This window comes from Cetorhinus maximus, chromosome 5 (genome assembly GCF_964194155.1).
Source record: "Cetorhinus maximus chromosome 5, sCetMax3.hap1.1, whole genome shotgun sequence".
Taxonomy (NCBI): Eukaryota; Metazoa; Chordata; class Chondrichthyes; order Lamniformes; family Cetorhinidae; genus Cetorhinus; species Cetorhinus maximus.
The window spans coordinates 144,859,306-144,884,083 of NC_135883.1; the positions used below are offsets into that span (position 1 = coordinate 144,859,306).

Genomic DNA, 24,778 nt, shown 5'->3' on the forward strand with positions numbered 1-24,778 from the left:
TTGGCTGCTGATTTGCTACGAGCCCATTTCGTGCTGCTGGAGTTCTCCAATTTAACCTCTTTTATTTTTGCTGATAAAACATTTTCAGCTGTATTAATAAAACGGCGCCAGGTTACTACTCTTAAATACATCAAGGAATACTCTTTGGTGGAATGAAGGGAAGAAACAATTGTGATCTGATTTACTACCTGATTATGCTGGTTTATTGAAGATAATGGGCAGAATTTTACAAGCCACATTGATGGAGGGGTGTCGGGGGGGTGGGAAATGTAAAGTTCCTGTGAAAGCCTTCCCCCCGGCCTCCCGTCTGCCCTGCTCTCTCCGTAATTTTACGGTGGGACAGGCAAGGCCTAGGCTGGCCTACCTGTCCTTGTTCGAATTAAGGCACTTAAGTGGCCAATGACTGACCACTTAAGGGCTTTTTCCCACCCAGCCACAATTTTCAGGCTGGTGGGAGGAGTTCAAGAGCAGGGGGTAAACCTAGTAAGTGAAAATTATCCCCATCCTCAATGATGGGGGAGCCCAGCACATCAGTGCAAAAGACAAGGCTGAAGCATTCGTAATAATTTTCAGCCAGGAGTGTCAAGTGGATGATCCATCTCGGCCTCCTCCGGAGGTCCCCAGCATCACAGATGCCAGTCTTCAGCCAATTCGATTCACTCCACGTGGTATCAAGAAATATGCTGAAGGCACTGGATACTGCAAAGGTTATGGGCCCTGACAATATTCCGGCAATAGTACTGAAGACTTGTGCTTCAGAACTTGCCGCACCCCTCGCCAAGCTGTTCCAGTACAGCTGCAACACTGGCATCTACCCGGCTATGTGGAAGATTACCGGGTATGTACTGCACATAAAAAGCAGGACAAATCCAACCTGGCCAATTACTGCCGCATCGTCTAGTCTTGATCATCAGTAAAGTAATGGAAGGGGTCATCAACAGTGCTATCAAGCGGCACTTACTTAGCAATAACCTGCTCATTGACGCCCAGTTTGGGTTCCGCCAGGGCCACTCAGCTCCTGACTTCATTACAGCCTTGCTTCAAAATGGACAAAAGGGCTGAACCCTCGAGGTGAGGTGAGAGTGGCTGCCCTTGATATCAAGGCCATATTTGTCCGAGCGTGGCATCAAGGAGCCCTAACAAAACTGGAGCCAAAGGGAACCAGGTGGAAAACTCTCTGCTGGTTGGAGTCATACCTAGCACAAAGGCCGCATTTGACTGAGTGTGGCATCAAGGAACTCGAGCAAAACTGGAGTCAATGGGAATCTGCGGGGGGGGGGGAAGGGGGGGAGAAACTCTCCGCTGGTTGGAGTCATACAAAGGAAGATGGTTGTAGTTGTTGGAGGTCAATCATCTCCATGTCCAAATGCAGCAAGACATGGACAATATCCAGGCTTGGTCTGACAAGTGGCAAGTAACCCTTGTGCCACACAAGTGTCAGGCAATGACCATCTCCAACAAGAGAGAATCTAACCATTGCCCCTTGATGTTCAATGGCATTACCATCACTGAATCTCCCACTATCAACATCCTGGTGGTTGCCACTGACCAGAAACTGAACTGGACTCGTCATATAAATACTGTGGCTACAAGAGTGGGTCAGAGGCTAGGAATTCTGTGATGAGTGACTCACCTCCTGACTCCCCAAAGCCTGTCCACCATCTACAAGGCACAAGTCAGGAGTGTGATGGAATACTCCCCACTTGCCTGCCTGAGTGCAGCTCCTACAACACTCACGAAGCTTGACACCATCCAGGACAAAGCAGCCTGCTTGATTGGCACCACATCCACAAACATTCATTCCTTCCACCAACGACGCACAGTAGCAGCAGTGTGTTAACCTCTACAAGATGCACTGCAGGAATTCACCAAAGTTCTTTCGACAGCACCTTCCAAACCCTCGACCATTACTACCTAGAAGGACAAGGGCAGCAGATAGATGGGAACACCACCACCTGGAAGTTCTGCTCCAAGTCACTCACCATCCTGACTTGGAAATACATCGCCATTCCTTCACTGGACCAAAATAGTGGGACTCCTGACATGCGCCTTGTAGATGGTGAACAGGCTTTGAGAAGTCAGGAGGTGAGTTACTTATAGCAGGATTCCTAGCCACTGACCTGCTCTGGTACCCACAGTATTTATATGGCTAGTTCAGTTCAGTTTTTGGTCAATGGTAACCCCCAGGATGTTGACAGTGGGGGATTCAGCACTGATAATGCCATTGAATGTCAAGGGGCGATGGTTAGATTCTCTCTTGTTGGAGAAGGTCATTGCCTAGCACTTGTGTGGCATGAATGTTGCTTGCCACTGGTCAACCCAAGCCTGGGTATTGTCCAGGTCTTGCTACATTAGGACATTTTGTAATAATTTATAATCACATTATCATTATCATTACTACATGTATCGCATGTACAGGCAAAATTATATTCTGGTAATGAAGTACTGAGTTACAATCCAGTAACCTGCAATGATTATTCACAATAATGAATTCCTCAACAAAAACAAAAATAGCTGGAAAAACTCAGGAGGTCTGACAGCATCTGCGGAGAGGAACACAGTTAATGTTTCGAGTCCGGATGACTCTTCATCAGGACTGAGGAAAAATAGAAATGAGGTGAAATATAAGCTGGTTGAGGGGGGGTGGGACAGATAGAGCTGGATAGAGGGCCAGTGATAGGTGGAGGCAAAGAAGAGATTGCCAAAGATGTCATAGACAAAAGGACCAAGGGGTGTTGGCAGTGGTGATATTAGCTAAGGGACGTGCTAATGGTGACATTAAGGGTAGAAAGCAGGATGAGCAAGTGACAGATTGCCCTAGAGGGGGTGGGGTAGGGGGAAGGGATCGAAGTGGGCTAAAAGGTGGAGATAAAACAATGGATGGAAATAAATTTAAAAATAATACAAATAGGTGGGAAAAGAAAAAAAATAATTATGCATTATCAGAAAAAAGGGGGATCGGAAAGGGGGTGGGGATGGAGGAGAGAGTTCATGACCCGAAGTTGTTGAACTCAATGTTAAGTCTGGAAGGCTGTAAAGTGCCTAATTGGAAGATGAGGTGCTGTTCCTCCAGTTTGAGTTGAGCTTCACTGGAACATTGCAGCAGGCCAAGGACAGACATGTGGGCATGAGAATAGGGTGGTGTGTTGAAATGGCAAGCGACAGGGAGGTCTGGGTCATGCTTGCAGACAGACCGAAGGTGTTCCGCAAAGCGGTCACCCAGTCTGCATTTGGTCTCTCCAATATCAAGGAGACCGCATTGGAAGCAGCAAATGCATTAGACTAAATTGAAGGGGGTGCAAGTGAAGCGCTGCTTCACCTGAAATCTTCCGATTAGGCACTTAATAGCCTTCCAGACTTAACATTGAGTTCAACAATTTCAGACCATGAACTCTCTCCTCCATCCTCACAGGGAGAATTTTCTCCCCGTCAGGGGGGTTCTGCAGGAAAGGGCGCGGGCAGGCGCACAGCCGATCGGTGCCCCGATCCGCTGGGCGCTGCCATTTTACATGGACGGGCCAATCAAGGCCAGCCCAGCTTGATGCGCGTCCAGAAGTGCTGAGCGCTCCCTGTGCAGGCAGAGGGTTTGATGACTGCACAGTGCTGAATACCTTTCGCAACCACTCAGATACTAAAGCAGCCCTTGCCTGCATGCAGCAAAACCTAGACAGCATTCAAGCTCGGGCTGATAAGGAGCAAGTAACATTCACATCACACAAGTATCAGGCAATGACCATCTCCAATAAGAGGGAATCTAACTATCTAACTATGATTAAAAGATCTGATAGGTTCAACAGAGAGAAACTATTTTCTCTGGTGGGGAATCAAAAGGGGACATAATCTTAAAATTAGGGCCAGATTGTTCAAAGGTGATATCAGAAAGAACTTCGTGCAAAGGTTAGTGGAAACCAGTAACCCTCTCCACTAAAAAGCTATGGATGCTGAATGTCCTACTCCTGGTCCTGTATAGGCTTGGTGATACTGAATGTCCTATTTTGGGTTCTGGAGAGGCTCTGTTGTTCTGAGATATGTCCTTCTACCTAGGCATGGGACTTGGTTAGCAGACAGACTGTAGACATACTTTGGGATCTGCTTAACACTTGTTTATTAGTACTACATCTAATCAGGTTACAGACTAGGCATGTTGCTCCTGGGCATGATTCCAAACTCTTTCTCTCTCTCTCTAGAGAGAGAGAGAGAGAGAGAGAGAGGGAGAGTCTAACACATGACTGACTGATGTCAGTGGTACATCACCATCTGTGTCACATAGTAGCATATCCTATCTCTTAACCCTTTACACTACACCTACCCCAAGTATACTATTCTATTTTCAACAACAACATGAAATCATATCTTTATTTATATTACATTTCTGTAACTCCCTTTTTACAACTACAGATTCTAGCCAATGCCAGCTTCTACTCTTCCCCTCCCCTCGTCAGAGTCCTGAGGGATTCAATCTCCCACAGTATTCTCAGTTTTTAGGGAAGTTGTCTTGGAGACATGAGGGTTTCTTCTGCATCTGGTAGGACATCATCATCTGCAAAATAGGGTGGCAATTTAGCAGCATTGCTGGGAAGCAGAGTGTCGATTGCAGGATGGTTGAACTGGAAGGACAACGAAGACTTTTCAACAGAAGACTGATCCAAGAGAGAAGACTGAAGAGCATCACCCTCTGGACTCTCTAGGACTACAAGAGAAGAACTCTGGACTGTCTGAGGAACTTGTTGCTCCCTCAAAGCACACAGGGAAACACCTTCAGAAGAGGAAGGGAACTCCAGGGAAGACTGTCACAGCCACATCATTCTCCGCTGCATCAAAGACGAAAAGGCATTGAAGATCTGAGATTTCAATTAACTTAAATGATGAAGAAAAAAACGACAACATTCCTGTTGGACTGTCAGGAAAAGAAGAGGAGATGATATGTTGGGACGACTGTCTCCTTTCTGTATGCCTTGGTAAGAGAGCCACACTTCTCTCTTTATGAGGTTGCTCCATTATGGGCAATGGGAAGAATTGCTGAGAGCATGGAGACATGACAGCCTCATCATCTGTAATGAGACAAATTTCCTGTAGGTAATCAACTCAGTGACACGATTGCTGTACAGAATTCTGCGGCTTCAGAAGTGCTAAAGACTCTGCTACAGCTTCTGTGCTGACCTCCAGCTCTGGAGGGAAGACGACTTTCAGCTGGGATTGAATTATGGGTGGCAATTGACATTTGCCCCTGGATGATACCAGCTCTTGCGCAGTGTGATCCTCTTTGGACTCTGACCTGGACTCAGGCAAGGCATCCTCTGTGGAAGACTCTTCATGGACAACAGGAAATAAGCATTGGTAAATCCAATGGAACTAAGATCTGAATGTTGCTCAGCCACCAATTAGGCACCAGCCTTCTAGACTTAACATTGAGTTCAATAACTTCAGACCATGAATTGTGTCCTCCATTTTGATCATTTTGTTAAAAAAAAATTCCTCCCCCCACAGAGCCCCTTGTAGCTTGTTTTTATGTTTTGCTTTCAGAGGGCGCTTACCCTAGTTCTGCTATAAATTCTTCTATCCGACCTATTAGACCTTCTTTGGTCTTTAACACTACCATTAACACTCCCTTTGTCTTGTGTTCATGACATCTTTGTCAATCTTTCCACCTATCCCTGACCTTCTATCTTGCTCAACCTGCTCCACCCCTCCTTAAACAGTATAAAATCCATCACATTTCTACCTCACTTCAGCTCTGGAGATGAGTCATACAGACTTGAAACGTTAACTCTATTCCTCTCTCCACAGATGCTGCTAGACCTGCTGAGCTTATCCAGCATTTTCTGTTTTTATTTGCTCCTAGACATGATTCCTAGAGCCGAACACATGACTGACTGATTTCAGTGGCAAATCATCATCTACATCATATATTAGCATATCCCACTTGTTAACCCTTTATGCTACATTGGTGAAGCTCAATCTCCTGCTTCAATATCACACCCAAAATATTAATCCAGTTTGTTTTTGCAGGTGCCGGTCAACACTCCGAACATTTTCTGATTCTATTAAAGACTTCATGGTCTCCCCAATATGACATTGCTGAAGCATATATAGGCCAGCATTTTTATTGCCCATCCCTAATTAACCTTGAAAAGGTGGCGGTGAGGCGTCTTCTTGACCTGCTGCAGTCCGTGTGCTCTAGGTACACCCACAGTGCTGTTAGGGAGGGAGTTCCGGGATTTTGACCCAGCGACGGTGAAGGAACGGCGATATATTCCCAAGTCAGGATGATGAGTGGCATGGAGGGAAACTTGCAGGTGCTGCATTCTTCTGCTGCCCTTGTCCTTCTTGGTGGTAGAGGTCACGGGTTTGGAAGGTGCTTTCGAAGGAGCCTTGGTGAATTGCTGCAGTGCATCTTGTAGATGGTACACACTGCTGCTACTGTGCGTCGGTGGTGGAGGGAGTGAATGTTGGAGGTGATGGGTTTCGTGCCAATTAAGTGGGCTGCTTTGTCCTGGATGGTGTTGAGCTTCTTGTGTGTTGATGGAGCTGCACTCATCCAGGCAAGTGGAGAGTATTCCATCACACTCCTGACTTGTGCCCTGTAGATGGTGGGTAGGCTCTCAGGAGGCAGGAGGTGAGCTACTCGCCGCAGAATTCCTAGCCTCTGACTTGCTCTTGTAGCCACAGAGTTTATTTGGCTAGTCCAGTTCAATTTCTGGTCAATGGTAACCCCCAGATGTTGATAGTGGGGGATTCAGCGATGGTAATGGTAATGACATTGAATGTCAAGGGGGGTGGTCAGATTCTCTCGTTTTGGAGATGGTCATTGCCTGGCACTTATGTGGCACAGATGTTACAAACAGGGTAGATAAAGGAAACCAGTAGATGTAATTTAACTTACTTTTCCAAAGGCCTTAAATAAGGTGCCACACAAAAGGAAAGATAGGGGCAAATGCAAGATAAAGGCTAGTGGAATTGGTGTAATATATTAGCCCACATAAAGGGTTGGTTTCCAAACAGTAAGGAGAGTTGGGATAAACTGGGCATTTTCAAGTTGGCAGGCTGTGACTAGTGAAGTGCCACAAGGATCAGTGCTGAGGCCTCAGCTCTTTACAATCTATATTCATTACTTAGACAAAGAGACTGAGAATAATGTGTCTAGGTTTGTTGAAGATACAAAGCTTGGTGGGAATGTAAGCTGTGGAGTGGACACAAAGAGGCTGCAAAGAGATATATATACAAGGTTAAGTGAGTCAGCAACAAGATGGCAGATGAAATATAATGTGGGGAACTGTGAGGTTATTCACTTTGGTGGTAAGAATAGAAAAGCAGAATATTTTTTAAAAGGCATGAAACTTCGTAAATATTGATGTTCAGAGGGACTTGTGTATATTCATACAAGGAACATAGAAAGTTATCATGCAGGCCCAGCAAGAAATTAGGAAGGCCTTTGTTGCAATGGGATTAGAATAAGAAAATTTTGCTACAATTATACAGGGATTTTGTGGAGACTAGAACTGTACACAGGTGTGGTCTCATTTTTAAGGAAGGATATGCTTGTAATGGAGGTGGTACAGCGAAGGTTCACTGGATTGGTTCCTGGGATGAGAGGGTTGTCCTATGATGAGGGGTTAAGTAAATTGGGTCTATATTCTCTGGAGTTTAGAAGAATGAGAGGTGATCACATTGAAACATACATGATTCTGAAGGGGCTTGATGGGTAGACACTGAGAGGTTGTTTTCGCTGGTAGGGGAATCCAGAACACAGGGACACAGTCTCAGGATAAGGGGTCAATCATTTAGGACTGAGATGAGGAGAAATTGCTTCACTCAAAACGTTGTGAATCTTTGGAATTCCCTACCCCATAGGTTTGTGGATGCTCTATTGTTGAGTATATTTAAGTCTGGGATAGACAGAATTTTGGTTTCTCAGGGAATTAAGGGATATGGGGAGTAGGCAGGAAAGTGGAGTTGAAGCTGAAGATCAGCCATGATTGTACTGAATGGCAGCACAGGCTTGGCGGACCGTATTGGTCTAATTCTGCTCCTATTTCTTACTAAGGTGATACGGGACAGGTGGGAGTAGGAGCATCTTATAAGGTCAGAAAGAGGTACAAAAGTGAACAGATTTACAGAAGGAATTCCATAAGTAGGGCTCAAGCAGCTGAAAGTTGGAACCATGAAAACTGGTGATACGCAAGAGGCCAGATGCCTCGGAGGGTTGTAGGGACGGAGGAGGTTACAGACATAGGCGTGGGCGATGTCGCAGAGGAATTTGATAACAAGGATGAGAATTAATCAATAGTTTAAGGCAAATATTTTCACACCAAAAATGTTATAGTGAAAGCATTAAACAATCACAAAACTGAAGCATAATGGATGGCAAAAAAACAATTATATGAACAACTTTCATAATATAAATTTGAATTCAAATGATTTGACTTATCTACAGAGGTAATTAGCTGCTTTATAATTCAGCATATTCTGACTGAACTATGAATGGAACCCTCCCAGAGAACTAAAAGTTTAAATGGGCTTTCGGGGAAAGTTTTTGATAAGGGAAACAAAACACACACTTTACAGCAGATGGAGCAAAAAACAAATGGTCCACAACTGAATTGTGAAGATAATTTTGAACTATCATCAGCTTACAGATTTAAATACAAATCCCTCTAATTTCCCTCAGGTGCTGTCAATCACAGAAGGTCAACCATTAATCCAATCAAGACAGTCAACAGGACACAGACATGGGCTGAAAGACTGTAGTGTATACTGTGAATTAAAAAAGGGTCCTAAAACTGTATTTTTTTTAATTAGAGAATGTTGGACCATTAAAGCATATGATCTTGACTCAGCAAACAAGTACGTTTTAGATTAAAAATTACTGCCAATGATAGTTACTGTTAAATGTTTAATGCATTTGAATAGCATTCCTCTATCTGCTATTTTAACAGAAGTGTTAATATTCAAAAGATAGAAGCTAATGTTTCCAATAAAATAATTCAAAAAGATTAATGCCCCTCAATTACATTAAGCCTTTGACTTCTAATATCACTTCTAATCAGTTATTTCTAACCTTTAGAATACATAAAGGTGTTTATGAATGCAGATTATGTGGTCCAGCACACAAATGAAAGTCACTCTCACACATTTGCTTGCTGCTAATTTATTCACATTTTATTCTTACTGTTCTTCAGTAAGGACAGGAAAGGTAAGAGTTTCATAAAAGAAAAATCGTATTCACAGTCTCTTAATATTTTTTCAAGTCGAGAAGGATCGAGATACTAGGGGTCACCTAGTTAAGTTGAATGGCAATAGGAGCGATGGTGACATGCAGTAAAGCTTTTTACCCGGTGAGTGGTTAGGATGTGGAATACACTGCTTGAGAGAGTGGTGGGGAAAGATTCAATCGAAGCCTTCAAAAGAGAATTGGGTAATTATCTGGCGAGAAAATATTCGCAGGTCTACGGGGAAGAGACTTGGTGAGTTGATCCTGCAGCGAGCTGGCACAGACCGAAGTTCCGAATGACCTCCTTCTGTGCAGCAATTATTTGATGGTTATATGATTCTATGGGAAAATCTGTATTATAAATGGGAAAACTAATTTTCAGGGGTAAGAACTAGAAAAAGGGAGATTCATTTTCTCCCTTACTATGTGTTCCCATAGTGTATATATGCACACTTGGATCAGAGAAAAAAATGAAGGAGAAACATTGAAGATTGACAGTAAAAATACATTTACTGAAGTACCGGATCTGTCACAATGCTGCAAGTCTTATCTTGGAGATGGGGAGGGAGCAGGGGGCCAACACTGTCGTAAGGAAATACGGAAGGATGGGTTTCCCTCAGGTCCTGCTGGGTTGACCAACTTCTGCCTCTATTTCCTGGCCACAGCCAGCCAGATTGAGAGGCTGATTGGCTGTTGAGCAGGTAGGCCTTCAGCAGCAGATTGCAATCAGGGAACGGAGAGGAGGGGGCAGAGGTAGAAATGGAAAAGGCTGAGGTTGAGGGTGGGATGGGAAGAGACTGGAGGCCAGCGGGGAAATCGGATTGGTCAGACAGGCGTGGAGACCTGATGAATCCGAGAGGGAAATGGGAGATTGGAAAAATCAGGAAGTGGGGGGAATTGGAGGAATTGGTGTTGGGGTGTTTGAAGCGTTGTGGATGGCATGTCCAATTGCAGGGGGTGCGTGAAGCAGTTAAACTGGACCAGTCAATAAGTCAAAACATACATACGTTTTGCCTCTCTTTTGCTGCATGAGCTTCCCGAGTCTCGGGAAACCCGGCTGGTCAGGATTAAATTTAAAATGGTGGCTAACTCTGAGGCATGCAGCACCCTCATTATAACATATGATTAACCAACTCACCTCCTGCGAGCAAGTTGGTTGCCTGTTCCCCGTCCTGGTGCCCTTAAAACTGGAATTGGGTGGGGGTGAGGACAGGTTTCAGATTAACATTTTTTTTTAGATTTCACCCAACTCATACCTACCTATTTTAGAGGGATTAAAATATCCACCTGTTTTACTTAATATCACTCAAAAAGCATTAGCAGTGCCTCCAAACAAGTCACCTTATAACATTGCTTCATTGCATACTGGAATAAGGAATGTATTTTACTTACCAGCACTCACAGTGACAGCTTCAATAAACTGATCCCTCCAACTGTTAGTCCCCACAACCAAGGCTAAATTTGTCTTCTTGATCAGTTTGTCCACAGTATTCTGCAGCAATAAAGGAAACACTTTTTAAGAGTTAAGTGTATTTCGCTACTTATGGGTTAGATATCATAGCACATGATCCAGTTTAACATCTCTTTAAAAAGCCTGTATAAAGCTGACTTTGAAGAGACAGGGTAGTGTATGGGTTATGTTACAGGATTAGCAATCCAGAGTTGTGAATTCATACTAATTTTAATAAAGCTCATAATTTATGGATTGGCACTAAAAAGATCGACCAAAAAAGCTGCTGGATTGTCATAAAAAAAACCCAAATGATTCATGAATATATTTCAGGAAAGGGAATCTACCACACAAACTGATTTTCCCTGCTCATGACTCTAGGTTTGCACTACATAGTTGTCTATTAAGGCCCGATTTTAACCCTGCTTGCCTTACGGGTCAGGGTAGGTGGGCAGTTAAAATGGCAGTTTGCCACCTTCTGATTTCATTCTGGGGCGTTCCTGCCAGCTGCCATCTTAACTGCAAGTAATTAGGAAAGCTAACAGAATGTTATTGTTTATTGCAAGGGGAATTGAATACAAAAGTAGGAGGTTATGCTTCAGTTGTACAGGGCATTGGTGAGACCACGTCTGGAGTACTGTGTACAGTATTGGTCACCCTATTTAAGGAAGGATATAAATATATTGGAAGCAGTTCAGAGAAGGCTTACTAGACTAATACCAGGAATAGGCAGGTTGTCTTATGAGGAAAGGTTGAACAGGCCAGGCTTGTATCCACTGGAATTTAGAAGAGTAAGAGGCGACTTGACTGAAACATATATGATCCTGAGGGGTCATGACAGGGTGGATGTGGAAAGGATGTTTCCGCTTGTGGGAGAATCTAGAGCTAGGGGTCACTGTTTAAAAATAAGGGATCGCTCATTTAAGACAGAGGTGAGGAGAATTTTTTCCTCTGAGGGTTGTGAGTCTTTGGAACTCTCATCATCAAAAGATGGTGGAAGCAGAATCTTTGAATATTTTTAAGGCAGCTAGATAGATTGCTGATAAGCAAGAGGGTGAAAGGTTATAGGAGGTAGGTGGGAATGTTGAGGTTACAATCAGATTAGCCTTGATCTTATTGAATGGCGGAGCAGACTTGAGGGACCAAATGGCCTACTCCTGCTCCTAATTTGTATGTTTACAGTTTTGATAAAGGCCTCTGTCGCAGAAAGGGTGGGGCCTCAATAATACGTAAAAGTTGAGATTTCTCTGGCACGTTTAGAACGCTGAAATAGTTTTAATTGGTGATCTCACAAGTTGCCTATGCTGTTGGATTTGCCACTAAAACCTCGTAGCTGCACGAGCATGCCCAGAAGAGAGCCAGGAAGTTACATCACTTAAAATCTTGTGTCCAGCGAGCGCGAGGGTGCTCCCTCAGACTCCACCATGAACTCAGGCCTCCCTTGCACTGGGCTTCTCTCTTCTGGCCACAATGCCCTCCAGAATTCTGTCCCAATTTCTTCAGTGCTGGGTGCCTTGGGACCCAGGCAGAGTCCTTCCTCCTCCCTCCTGGAATCCTGCTCCCGCCCACCCACCAGATGGCGATTCCCATTGGATTCTGATAAGAGTCAGTCTTAAAACATGACAATAAGGCCCTGGACTTAAAAGCCCTGATCTGAACTTTTTAAATTCTTTGATGGCATGAGAGCTTTGCTAGCAAAGCCAGCATTTGATGCCTATCCCCAATGGGGTCCAGGGGTGTGAATGAAGTATGTGGGGTCAGGCAAGTTCCTATACCACTGCTGCATAAGATCTGGGGTTAGTATCAATTTGCATTTATGTAGCACTGACCTTACTGATCTATCAGGGTATCTGAAAGCTCCTTATAATAATGGATGTGTTTGAAGCACAGTCAGTCACGTTGGCCAATTTGCATACAGCGGTTTGTGAATAAATGGCAGTTTTGATTGAGGACGTTATATAAGTTAGTACACTGACGAGCCACAGATGCATCCGTCCATGACAGTATCAGTTGGAGTGACCACTACACAGTCGTTGTGGAGGCGAAGTCCCACCTTCACACTGAGGATATCCTCCATCGTGTTGTGTGGCACTACCACCTTGCTGAATGGGATAGATTTCGAATACATCTAGCAACTCAAGACTGGGCATCCATGAGGCGCTGTGGACCATCAGCAGCAGCAGAATTGTACTCAAACGCAATCTATGACCTCATGGGCTGGCATATCCCCCACTCTACCATTACCAACAGGCCAGGGGATCAACCCTGGTTCAATGAAGAGTGCAGGAGGGCATGCTAGGAGCAGCACCAGTCATACCTAAAAATGAAGTGTCAACCTGGTGAAGCTATAACATAGGACTACTTGTGTGCCAAACAACATAAGCAGCAAGTGACAGACAGAGCTAAGCGATTCCACAACCAACAGATCAGATCTAAGCTCTGCAGTCCTGCCACATCCAGTCGTGAATGGTGGTAGGCAATTAAACAACTCACTGGAGGAGGCGGCTCCACAAATATCCCCAACCTCAATGATGGGGGAGCCCAGCACAGCAGTGCAAAAGATAAGGCTGAAGTATTTGCTACAATCTTCAGCCAGAAATGCCGAGTGGATGATCCATCTTGGTCTCCACAGGAGGTCCCCAGCATCATAGATGCCAGTCTTCAGCCAATTTGATTCACTCCATGTGATATCAAGAAACGGCTAAAGGCAGTGGATAGTACAAAGGCTATGGGCCCTGACAATATGCCGGCAATAGTACTGAAGACTTGTGCTCCAGAACTTGCCGTACCCCTAGTCAACTTGTTCCAGTACAGCTACAACACTGGCATCTACCCAGCTATGTAGATAATTTCCCAGGTATGTCCTGTACACGAAAAGTAGGACAAATCCAACCTGGCCATTTACTGGCCCATTATTCTACTCTCGATCAACAGTAAAGTAATGGAAGGGGTCATCAACAGTGCTATTAAACGGCACTTGCTGAGCAATAACTTGGTCACTGTCGCCCAGTTTGGGTTCCGCCATGGCCACTAAGCTCCTGACCTCACTACAGACTTGGTTCAAAAATGAACAAAAGAGCTGAACTCCCGAGGTGAGGCAAAAGTGACTGCCCTTGACATCAAGGCTGCATTTGACAGAGTGTCGCATCAAGGAGCCCTAGCAAAACTGGACTCAATGAGAATCGGGGGGAAACTCTCCGTTGGTTGGCGTCATACCTAGCACAAAGGAAGATGGTTGTGGTTGTTGGTGGTCAATCATCTCAGCTCCAGGGCATCACTGCAGGAGTTCCTCAGGGTTGTGTCCTCGGCCCAACCATTTTTAGCTGCTTCATCAATGACCTTCCTTCCATCATAGGGTCAGAAGTGAGGATGTTCACTGATGATTGCACAATGTTCAGCACCATTCGTGACTGCTCAGATACTGAAACAGTCCATGTCCAAATGCAGCAAAATCTAAACAACATCCAGGCTTGGGCTGATAAGTGGCAAGTAACATTTGCACCACACAAGTGCCCGGCAATGACCATCTCCAACAAGAGAGAATCTAACTATCGCCCCTTAACGTTCAATGGCATTACCGTCGCTGAATCCCCCACTATCAACATCCTGGGGGATACCATTGACCAGAAACATAGAAACTAGGAGCAGGAGTAGGCCATTCGGCCCTTCGAGCCTGCTCCGCCATTCATGATGATCATGGCTGATCATCCAATTCAATAACCTGCTCCCGCTTTCTCCCCATACCCTTTGATCCCTTTCGCCCCAAGAGCTATATCTTCTTGAAAACATACAATGTTTTGGTCTCAACTACTTTCCATGGTAGCGAATTCCACAGGCTCACCACTCTCTGGGTGAAGAAATTTCTCCTCATCTCAGTGCTAAATGGTCTATCCCATATCCTCAGACTGTGACCCCTGGTTCTGGACTCCCCCACCATCGGGAACATCCTTCCTGCATCTACCTGTCTAATCCTGTTAGAATTTTATAGGTTTCTATGAGATCCCCCCTCATTCTTCTGAACTCCTAATAGACTCAATCACTCCTCATATGTCAGTCCCGCTATCCCAGGAATCAGTCGGGTAAACCTTCGCTGCACTCGCTCTATAGCAAGTACATCCTTCCTCAGATAAGGAGATCAAAACTGGACACAATATTCCAGGTGTGGTCTCACCAAGGCCCTGTATAATTGCAGCAAGGCATCCCTGTTCCTGTGCTCGAATCCTCTGGCTATGAAGGCCAACATACCATTTGCCTTCTTTACCGCCTGCTACACCTGCATGCTTACCTTCAGCGACTGGTGTACAAGGACACCCAGATCTCGTGGCACATTCCCCTCTCTCAATTTATAGTCATTCAGATAATAATCTGCCTTCCTGTTTTTGCTACCAAAATGGATAACTTCAGATTTATCCACATTATACTGCATCTGCCATGCATTTGTCCACTCACTCAACTTGTCCAAATCACACTGAAGCATCTCTGCATCCTCCTCACAGCTCACCCTCCCACCCAGCCTTGTGTCATCTGCAAATTTGGAGATATTACATTTAATTCCCTCATCTAAATCATTAATATATATTGTGAATAACTGGGGTCCCAGCACCAATCCCTGCGGTACCCCACTAGTCATTGCCTGCCATTCGGAAAAAGACCCGTTTATTCCTACTCTTTGTTTCCTGTCTGCCATCCAGTTTTCTATCCATCTCAATACACTACCCCCAATCTCATACGCTTTAATTTTACATGCCAATCTCTTATGTGAGACTTTGTCGAAAGCTTTCTAAAAGTCCAAATAAACCACATCCACTGGCTCCCCCTCACTCTACTAATTACATCCTCGAAAAATTCCAGTAGATTTGTCAAGCATGATTTCCCTTTCATAAATCTACGCTGACTGTCCAATTCTGCCACTGTTTTCCACGTGCTCAGCTATTAAATCTTTTATAACGGACTCTAGAATTTTCCCCACTACCGACGTCAGGCTGACTGGTCTCTCTGCCTCCCTTTTTAAATAGTGGGTTACATTAGCTACCTTCCAATCTGTAGGAACTGTTCCAGAGTCTATAGAATCTCGGAAGATGACCACCAATGCATCCACTATTTCTAGGGCCACTTCCTTAAGTACTCTGGGATATAGATCATCAGGCCCCAGGGATTTATCGGCCTTCAATCCCATCAATTTCCCCAACACCATTTCCCTACTAATACTGATTTCTTTCAGTTCCTCCCTCTCACTAAACCGTGTTCCCCAACATTTTTGGTATGTTATTTGTGTCCTCCTTTGTGAAGACAGAACCAAAGTATGTATTTAGTTGGTCAGCCATTTCTTTATTTCCCATTATAAATTCCCCTGTTTCTGACTGTAAAAGACCTACATTTGTCTTCATCAATCTTTTGCTCTTCACATACCTGTAGAAACTTATACAGTCAGTTTTTATGTTCCCTGCAAACTTACTCTCGTACTCTATTTTCCCCATCTTAATCAATTCCTTGGTCCTTCTTTGCTGAATTCTAAACTGCTCCCAATCCTCAGGTCTGTTGTTTTTTTTCTGGCCAATTTGTATGCCTCTTCCTTGCATCTAATACTATCTCTAATTTCCCTTGTAAGCCATGGTTTGGCCACCTTTCCTGTTTTACTTTTGCGCCAGACAGGAATAAACAATTGTTGCAGTTCACCCATGCACTCTTTGAATGTTTGCCATTGCCTATCCACCGTCATCCCTTTAAATAACATTTCCCAATCCATCATAGCCAACTCGCCCCTCATACCATTGTAGTTTCCTTTATTAATTTAGGACCCAAGTCTCAGAATCAACTACATCACTCTCCATCTTGATGAAGAATTCTATCATATTATGGTCGCTCATCCCCAAGGGGCCTAGCACAACTAGATTGCCAATTATTCCTTTCTCATTACACAATACCCAGTCTAGGTTGGCCTGTTCTCTCGTTGGTTCCTCAACGTATTGGTCCAGAAAAACATCCCGTATACACTCCAGGAATTCATCCTCTACGGTACTGTTACTAATTTGATTTGCCCAATCTACATGCATATTAAAGTCACCCATAATTACAGATGTTCATTTATTACATGCGTATCTCATTTCCTGTTTAATGCCATTCCCAACATCACCACTACAGTTTGGGGATCTATATACAACCCCCACTAACGCTTTTTGCCCCTTAGTGTTTCTCAGCTCTACCCATACAGAATCCACATCGTTGGAACTAATATCTTTCCTCACTATTGCATTAATTTCCTCTTTAACCAGCAATGCAACTCCACCGCCTTTTCCTTGTTGTCTGTCCTTCCTAAATACTGAATACCTCTGGATGTTCAATTTCCATTCTTGGTCACCCTGCAGCCATGTCTCCGTAATCTTGACTGTATCATACCTGTTTACATTTATTTGCGCAGTTAATTCATCTACTTTATTGTGAATGCTCCTCGCATTAAGGCACAAAGCCTTAAGGCTTGTCTTTTTAACATTACTTGTCCCATTCCCACTACTTTTCACTGAGGCCCTGTTTGATTCTTGCCCTTGATTTCTCTGCCTATCACTTTTCTTATTCCGCTTTCTGTCTTTTGTTCTTGTCTTTGAATCCCCTTCCTCTGACTCCTTGCATAGGTTCCCATCCCCCTGCCATTTTAGTTTAAACTGTATTGAACTAGTCATATAAATACTGTGGCTACAAGAGCAGGTCAGAGGCTATGAATCCTGCGATAAGTAACTCACTTCCTGACTCCCTAAAGCCTGTCCACCATCTACAAGACACAAGTCAGGTGTATGATGGAATGCTCCCTACTTGCTTGGATGAGTGCAGTTCCCACAATACTCAAGAAGCTTGTCACCGCCCAGGTCAAAGCTGCTTGCTTGATTGGCACCCCATCCACAAACATTCACTCCCTCCACCACCAACGCACAGTAGCAGCAGTGTGTACCATCTACAAAATGCACTGCAGGAATTCACCAAGGCTCGTTAGACAGCACCTTCCAAGCCCACGACCACTACCATCTAGAAGGACAAGGGCAGCAGATAGATGGAAACACCACTACCTGCAAGTTCCCTTCTAAGTCACTCACCATCCTGACTTGGAAATATATCGCCATTCCTTCACCGTCGTTGGGTCAAAATCCTGGAGCTCCCTCCCTAACAGTGCTGTGGGTGTACCTACACCACATGGACTGCAAGGTTTCAAGAAGGTAGCTCACCACCCCCTTCTCAAGGGCAACCAAGAATGGGCAATAAATGCTGGCCCAGCCAGCGAACCCACATCCCATGAATGAATAAAAAAAAACAGAGAGAACAGCTTGTTTTTCTTCAGTGACATAGAATCTTTTATATCCACCTTAACAGGCAGAATTGCCATCAATAGGGGAAGGTGGCGGCGTAGTGGTAATGTCCCTACACTAGTACTCCAGAAATCCAGACTACTTCTCTGGGGTAATGGATTCAAATCCCACTACAGCAACTGGTGGATTTTAAATTTAATTAATATATCTGGAATATAAACTATCATCCTAACTGCCCTCTGCAATGGCCTAGCCTTGCTAATGATCCTCACATCCCTTGAAAGAATGAAAAATATATTTTCTCTGAGAGGTAGCACCTCTGCAAATGCAGGGATTCCTCAGTATTACACTGAACTGTCAGCCATGATCTTGTGTTGAAGTCTATAATGAAGTTTGAATCCACAACCTTCTGACTCTGGAAAGAATACAACCAACTGTGTGAAGCTGACACCAAGCTGTCTCAAACACTTATAGAACATTCCTTAAACGAGCGTGGAAAGACAGAATCGAAGACTTGTTGGGGATCAATGAAGTAGCTGAAAAGTTATCAGAGTGATAAAGGAGATGGGTGAAGGGATGAAGGTTGGAAGGAAGACTGAAGAATAAGTGAAGGTATGGAGGCAGGGGCAAAATTTGGGAAGTTTTATGATCTTTTTAAATTCATTTACGGGATGTGGGCTTCGCTGGCTAGACCAGCATATATTGCCAATCCATAATTTCCCTTGAGAAGGTGGTGGTGAGCTGTCTTCTTGAACCGCTGCAGTCCACGCGGTGTAGGTATACCCACAGTGCTTTTAGGGAGTTCCAGGATTTTGATCCAACGACAGTGAAGGAATGGTGAGTTAGTTCCAAGCCAGGATGGTAAGTGCAGGAGGATGTGAGGAAGAATTTGGAGCAATGTCTGGAAATATTTTAGACAAACAAAAACATTCCAGGAGAAGCAGCAACATACCATAGAATGTGAAAAGAAAAGCTTATAAAATTAATGCCCTATTGCCATTCTTTTATGGTGCATTGTGATGGACCCTGACAAAGACAGTAGAACGTGGATGATGTTGGAAGGCACTGTACAAAGCAGCTATTGGGTATTATTTGGAAGAACAGTGTGAAAAGAGCCGAAGCAATTTGAAACAGTAGCCTGGATGCCTTGTAATTGTGTATTACAGCAAGCAAACTGCAATTGGCTTGCCATTATTGCTGTAGACTAGTAACTACAGAAGATGATGGGACGAGGGATGGTCCACCTGGGAAAATATGCCATGGATGGGCTATGCAGAGGCAGATGCTATGGAATAACAATTCTGATCTGATTGTATTGTATATAAGACCTGAAGAAGGGGGCAACATAGAGAACTGAAGGAAGTGGAGAATGACGAGTGAAATAGCGAGGTTTTGTAAAACCTATGGTCAGCCCGGCTATCTTGATAACACTGTTATTCCTTTAATGGAGTTTATTCTGCATGTACAAATAAATATGCTATAATCCAAACACAAAAAGCCACAAGGTCTTTATAGGATTAAAACTCTCACATCCTTGCAACAGCCACTTGAGTCTTTTTGATCTTCTCCAGCCTCCACTATGTGTAAACACAAGTCCCAGGAACCAAATATGTTTTTTATGGATAAGACAGCATAATAAATGGAGCACTCACAATGGGCAAATATAAACAAAAAATAATGGCAAAGCTTCAACCACTTCAGATTTGAGAAGGAAAGAGATAGGTCAAATGGAGGTTTTTTTTCAGTAGATAAACTGTACTTAAAGACTAAGGAAGATTATTAAGGCTCGTCTTGTCCAAGGGATCCACCTTCCGCTCCCTCGACCCTGTTCATAGAAACTTACTGCACAGCCGACAAATAGCCATCCAGCCGAATCCCACTTTCCAGCTCTTGGTCAGTAGCTCTGCAGGTTACGTACCTTCAAGTGCATAACCAAGTACTTTTTAAATGCTCTGAGGGTTTCTGTTTCTACCACCCTTTCAGGCATTGAATTCCAGATCCCCACCACCCTTTGGGTGAGAAAGCTTCCTCTCAAATCCCTTCCAAACCTCTTACGCTAAATCTATGCCTCCTGATTATGGATCCCTCAACCAAAGGGAATTGGGCCTTCCCATGCAGTCTATTTAGATCCCCCATAATTTTATACACTTCAATTAAGTCTCCATTAAGCTTTTCTGTTCTAAAGAAAACAACACCATCCTTTCCAAGCTTTCTTCATAACTAAAATTCGCTAGTCTAGGCAACGTCCTTGTAAATCTCCTTCATATCCTCTCTAGTACAATCACATCTTTCCTATTGGTGTGGTGACCAGAACTGCACTCAGTACTCCAACTGTGGCCTAACTAGTGTTTTACACAGTTCCAGCACAAACTCTAGCTCTCGTATTCTATGCTTCAGCTAATAAATACAAGTATCCTGTATGTTTTCTTGACCACCTTATCTAACTGTTCAGCCAGCTTCAGGGAGTTGTACATGCACTCCAAGGTCCCTCTGTTCCTCTACATTTCTCAGTATCCACCATTTATTCCTCAAATGCACTGCCTCACACTTATTCAGATTGAACTCCATTTGCCACATGATCTGCCTCCCTGACTAGTCCACTAATATCTTCCTGCAGTCTATTGCTTTCTTCTTCATTATCAACCATATAGTCCATTTTGGACTCGTCTGCAAACTTCTTAATCATGCCTGCTACAATTAAGTCCAAGTCATTGATTATATATACCACAAAGAGCAAGGGGCCTAGTATTGCACCCTGTGGAATCCCATTGGAAACAGCCTTTCATTCACAAAAACAACCATCAACCATTATCCTTTGCTTCTGAACCTATATCCATTGGTGTTTAGGAGAATTAGAGGTGATCTTATTGAAACATAAGATTCTGAGAGGACTTGATAGGGTAGATACCAGGAGGATGTTTCCACTTGTGCGGGAGACTAGAACTAGAGGACTCAGTTTCAGAATAAGAAGTCTCCATTTCAAGACTGAGATGAGGAGATTTTTTTTCTCTCAGAGGGTCGTTAGTCTGTGGAATTCTCTTCCCCAGAGAGCAGTGGGGGCCGGTGCATTGAATTTGTTCAAGGCAGAGTTAGACAGATTTTTGATAGACAAGGGAGTCAACGGTTACGGGAGGCAGATGGCAAAGTGGAGTTGAGACCACAGCCAGATCAGCAATTATCTTATTGAATGGTGCAGCAGGCTCGAAGGGCTGAATGGCCTACTCCTGTTCCTGAGTCCTATGTTCCTAAGCTTCATGTCTCTGAGCCAATTTTGGATTGAACTTGCCACAATTCCTTGGATCCTGTGGATTTTTACTTTCGTGACCAGTCTGCCATGTGGAACCTTAACAAGAACCTTGCTAAAATATCAAAAGCCCATGAGTAATCTGCTGACCACCCAACTTCCCTCCCTGGCACTATGTTAACTGTTGTCAATCATTTCTTCTCCTCAGGTACTGTCCATCCTCACCTTGAAGTCTGATAGCATCGCCCACTCCTAAAACTAACTCTTGGCTCCTCTGTCCTTGAAAACTACCGCCACATCTCCAACCTCCCTCTCCTCTCCAAAGTGCTTAAATGTGTTTTGCCTCCCAAATCCATGTCCATCTTTCCCACAGTTTCAGATTGGAATCCCTTCAAATTCTGGCCTTGCCATAGTGCTGAAACGACCCTCATCAAAGACATAAATTACATCCTGTGTACAGTGACCATGGCAAACTATACCTACTCATTCTTCTCAAACTGTCTGCAGCCATTGTCAGGGCTGACCAGACCATCCGTCTCCAACACACTCTCCGCCGTCATCCAGGTATTTGGGGGCTGCCCTCATCTGGTTTCACTGTATCCATCTAGCCAGTGAATGACCCAAAAGGACTTCTCCTCTCACTCCCATACTGTTATCTCTGGAATCTCCCAAGGGACATTAGGCCTGGGCAACTATAACGTCAACCAGAGAAATGGTGGGCATGAGCTGTTTAGTCATTCTCCACTACTGTTGGGGTGCTATCTCCCTGTTTCCATCAGGTGGCTGGCCTCAAGATCTACCCCAATATCTATATAATGTACAGATCAATACACTTTCTAAATATTTCTGCAATGAATGTTCAATTGAAATGAATACAAATACATCTTCATGCAAAGTTGTATTTTTGAAGTAAAGATGTTCTACATGTGGGAAATACATAAATAGCATTATTTCTGCATGTGTGAACCCATCTATAGGAAGCATAAGGCTGCTTGGAAAACTTAATCATGATCTCGAACAAAAACAAAAATTGCTGGAAAAACTCAGCAGGTCTGATAGCATCTGTGGAGAGAAAGACAGAGTTAACGTTTTGAGTCCGTATGACTCTTCTTCAGAACGGGCTTTTGCTTTTAATAATGATCTCTTTGTTTTCATTGGTCTTGCTGATGTGCATTTTTGAATATAACAGCAATAAGTTAGATGATCAGTTTTATCAGAGAACCACAAGTATAACACTGGCATTTGGTACCTTAAATTCATAGGATTCTTCAATTATGATTTCTAACTTTGTATTTTCTCCGAGGACAGGACGGCCCATTTCAGCTATCCGCCGTTCTTCCTCATTTTTATTTGCTATGGCCTGATTATCTTCGGTATCACCTGCAACACAATCATATAACTAGATATCAATAGAAACAAATAAACTGTGGAGAGGACTTTAAAACTAAATGCTTCCTCATAAAACTTTAAAATGTTTATTTCTACATGCTACAAGTTTACCAAGTTCTATGTAATGCCACATACATTTTACTACACTTACCATGTCTGAACTTGTTCTCCCACAGTTCCCTAACTTTAGTCTTATTCTATATGACACAAGCATAATCACCTAACTTTTAAATTACAACATTCTTACAAATAATGATTCTTTTTATTGGCATACCAAAACATATGTTACAAATAATCTGGCTAGCGCAAAGAGATCATGCTTTTTTTTCCTCAATAAAAGGTCATACTATAATTTTTCTCAATTACACATCTAATAACAAACCACATAGATAACAGGAAGATCCAGATCAAGAAAGACACAAGACACTACATTGTTCATAAAGGACAGATTAGAATTGAAATGTCTTGCACAAAAGATCAGAGAAGAATGAATCAAAAGTTCTGAAATGGATAGGTTGGGACATTATGGAAGATGCATGTGGATGACAAAAAAGATGACTGATAAACTCTTAACTAAAAGTCTCTAAATATCAATGCACTTAATTTTCTCATTTGCTTATAGGACGAGCACATGCATTGGTTATAAAGCTTCTTTGGTCTTTGATCTTCTGGTCCTTACATGTCTGTCTGAACCTGCCAGTGCAAAACTCTGAAATTATATCTTTTTCAAAGCCATTTTCCCATCTCCTTAGCTTATGCTTGCTAATATCAGTACAGGATACTTTTGTAGGGTGTTATGTTCCCTCAAAGGTAGAAACAGATAAAACAAAGATGCATAGCAGCTTACTATTATACATAATTATTTTATAAATACTCGATCATGCAGATTTTCCTCTTAAAGCGTATAGAGGAGAATTTGGTATGCACAATAGAACATGTCTATTTTTCCATTCATTTTTAAACTAATAGATGGAAAATTAGGCAGGCTCCGATATACTTGTGCAATCCTGCTTGGCTATTTCTACATGCTAAACCTAAGTGATCTTTTATACCCAAGCATAATATGTAGAGAACCTATCCCACTAATGGCAAATATTTAGTAACATCTGTAAGACAAATTAGCCTGATCACTTGAAAGATAGTGGATGCAATATTAGGACTTAAAGGTTGTAAGTTATAACACAGAGAAGGGTGACCTAGTAACTTACGAACAATAAAGTCATAAGTAAGTTACGGGTCAGTGCCAAAAATGAAAAATGGATCATATGTCACAATTCTTCATTAGGAGGGGGGTTTTTCTGCTCGTCGGGTGGGCGCGGCAGGCAGGCCTGGGAGCGGCTGTGCAACGGTCCGCCACCCACGAACGGGCTCCAACCGCGAATTCACGCTGGCTGGCCAATTAAGGGCCAGCCAGCATGAATCGCGTGCTGAAACGCTCAGCGCTGCCTGGTTGGGTGGGTGGGGGGCAAGTGTGGATGTCAATCTATGCATGGGGGTGTGCTCAGTGAAAGCCCCCTGAGGGCACAAAGCTACCTCAGGGAGCTGAAGATTTTTAACATTAAAAATAAAGATTTCAAAAATAAGGAAAGCAAGGCCTGAATTTTTCCCATGTTGGGCGGGCTTGGTGGAAGCGGGCAGTGGCAGAGCCGCCTGCCACCCGTGATCGGCTCGGCACCGCCATTTTACGCGAGCGGGCCAATTAAAACCCACCCAGCGTAATACGCGAGCAGTAGTGCTGAGCGCTACCTGTGCAGGCGGGGGGAGGGGGGAGAGTCGGGTCCAGCGCTCTAAGGCACGGGAGATTGAAGCGCTTTTGAAAAAAATGACAACATTAAAAAATGAATGAAACATGTCCCCTCATGTGACTGTGTCACATGAGGTGGGACATGTTTTTATTTTTCAAAAAAATTTTTCGTTTCATTTGTAAAAGCTTTAGGAAACCTCATCCCGCTCGCGGGTGAGGTTTCCTAAAAAACGTAAAGGCCTGCCCGCCAACCATAAACTTGAAATTAATTAGATTGTTAATGGCCTTAATAGGCCTATCAATTATCGGTGGGCACGCAGCCGACTCCAGCGCGCGCCCACCGAACGAAACATCACGAGACAGCGCAATGACGTCGGGACACACACCCGATGTCATCGTGCATCATTTTATGCACCGACCTGTCGGGCCCGCCCCTGCATGCCGA

General features: G+C 43.7%; 1 protein-coding gene across 6 annotated transcripts in view; it reads right to left on the reverse strand.

Annotated features, from left to right (window-relative positions):
• Positions 1 to 24,778, reverse strand: part of LOC144680990 (sodium/calcium exchanger 1-like) — a 336,456-nt gene that overhangs the window by 60,595 nt on the left and 251,083 nt on the right. For all 6 annotated transcript variants that reach the window (XM_078542630.1, XM_078542629.1, XM_078542628.1 and 3 more), the window contains 2 exons: positions 22,450 to 22,580; positions 10,604 to 10,703 (listed from right to left, as the gene is read on the reverse strand). In XM_078542630.1, the coding sequence (XP_078398756.1) occupies positions 10,604 to 10,703; positions 22,450 to 22,580 (231 nt within the window). The remainder of the gene's footprint in view (positions 1 to 10,603; positions 10,704 to 22,449; positions 22,581 to 24,778) is intronic.